At 31.9% G+C, this 1,682-nt stretch overlaps 1 protein-coding gene across 1 annotated transcript in view; it reads left to right on the top strand.

Moving 5' to 3' along the window:
- The first annotated feature begins 855 nt into the window (after nucleotides 1-855).
- The window catches only part of LOC106876296 (uncharacterized), a 2,862-nt gene continuing 2,035 nt past the window's right edge, over nucleotides 856-1,682 (top strand). The window contains exon 1 of the mRNA XM_014924792.2: nucleotides 856-1,134. Coding sequence (XP_014780278.1) covers nucleotides 891-1,134 — 244 coding nt within the window. The 5' untranslated portion in view covers nucleotides 856-890. The remainder of the gene's footprint in view (nucleotides 1,135-1,682) is intronic.

The raw sequence follows: 1,682 nt of genomic DNA, 5'->3' as shown, positions 1-1,682 counted from the left end.
AATAAAGTCTATTACACACATTCCATCTCCTAGTTTATTAATATTGTGATATATATATATATATAAAAATATTAAATAACTATATATATATATATATATATAACAATATTAATAAACTAGGAGATGGAATGTGTAACAGCCTCTATTGGGTACAACACATGTTTCGACCCGTTCTGAGTCTCTCCAGGTACATCAATTCAGGTACGAGAGATATTATATGTATTTATGTATAATTGGTGTTACTTTCGACAGAATAATTAACAGAAATAGATGTATTAACACGTGTGTGTGTGTGTGTGTGTGTGTGTGTGTGTGTGTGTTTGAAGCTTCGTACGGACTTGAGTGTCTTGCTTTATGTACGTACCTATGCACATATTTATCTATGCCATGTACGTATTTTTATGTATATATACACGTGCGTAACTGCATATACGAGTTCCTGTACATATGTATGTATATAAGCGTCCATACGTGTGCGTATGCGCGTGTATCTAGTTGTATGTAAATGCCTATATACTTGGACATGCGTGTGTGAGCGCGCATGTATATGTGCGTATATATATATATATATATATATATATATATATATATATATATATATAAGAGACAGAGGGTGTGTGAAAGCGAGAGATATTATATGTATTTATGTATAATTGGTGTTACTTTCGACAGAATAATTAGCAGAAATAGATATCTGCAATAAACTAAATGCTCTATAATTAATTAGTCTCTAACATTAAATATATTCCCTTCAATTAAACAACATGCCCACAAAGAAAAAAAGAAATTCAGTAGACGTCTTCCATTTTTTTAAACCTCATTCTTTAATCATAAAAAATCTAAATCTAAATTTGACATCTTTTATATTTTTCCTAGATGCTTCCATTCCTATGCAGAAGACGAATGGTAACGCTTCTTCGATCACCCGACCAATTCAGGAGGACAAGCTAATGAATGGCGCTGAAGTTGATAGATCGATTATAACAATGGATCAAAGCTTAGATGAAATTAGAATGATAAATAATATACCAAAGGCTGAAATATTGGAGAATGTAAGATCTATGTCCTGCAATGGGACCGGAAACCATTATACTTGTTACCAAGTGACTGGCATAAGAACTGTGGGCATATACTGTAAGTTACTTTTTCCATATGTAGGGGCCAATTTCTCTTGAGATTACCCCCACCCCATATAATTTTTGTATCGTATGCGAATAGCTGCCATCATTGAGCTATACCCTTTTTTTGCTCCCATATTATTAACGAAATCCGCTACCTTTGTCTCAATTAATTTCGAAAATAATGAAGAACTTAGAAAATGAATTTCTTGGAAATAAAAGAATTCATTTAACATATGCGTTTTACTCCATTTACTAAATTTGTATATTTACTCAAGTACCCAAAATAACAAGGAGTTTCTACCTTATAAACAGGAGTTACACCACAGTCTTTGCTACCATGGTATCTATTAACCAATTTATTTTGTCCGAGTTAATTATTAACTAGGAGAAAATAAATACATAATGTCTTACGTTTAAGATGATTCCCATGCTTTCCCTCTTGAGAAGGTTACAATTTTAATATCAAAGATCCCTATGGATCACACAAGTTGTTATCCTTTGAAACATATGTAGGAATAAAGTATGCAATTATAACATGCGTTTTCTCCAATCCTTAAATTC

This window comes from Octopus bimaculoides, chromosome 13 (assembly GCF_001194135.2).
Source record: "Octopus bimaculoides isolate UCB-OBI-ISO-001 chromosome 13, ASM119413v2, whole genome shotgun sequence".
Taxonomy (NCBI): domain Eukaryota; kingdom Metazoa; phylum Mollusca; class Cephalopoda; order Octopoda; family Octopodidae; genus Octopus; species Octopus bimaculoides.
Note: the sequence above shows the minus strand (reverse complement) of the source record. Positions and strands in the feature narration are given on the sequence as shown.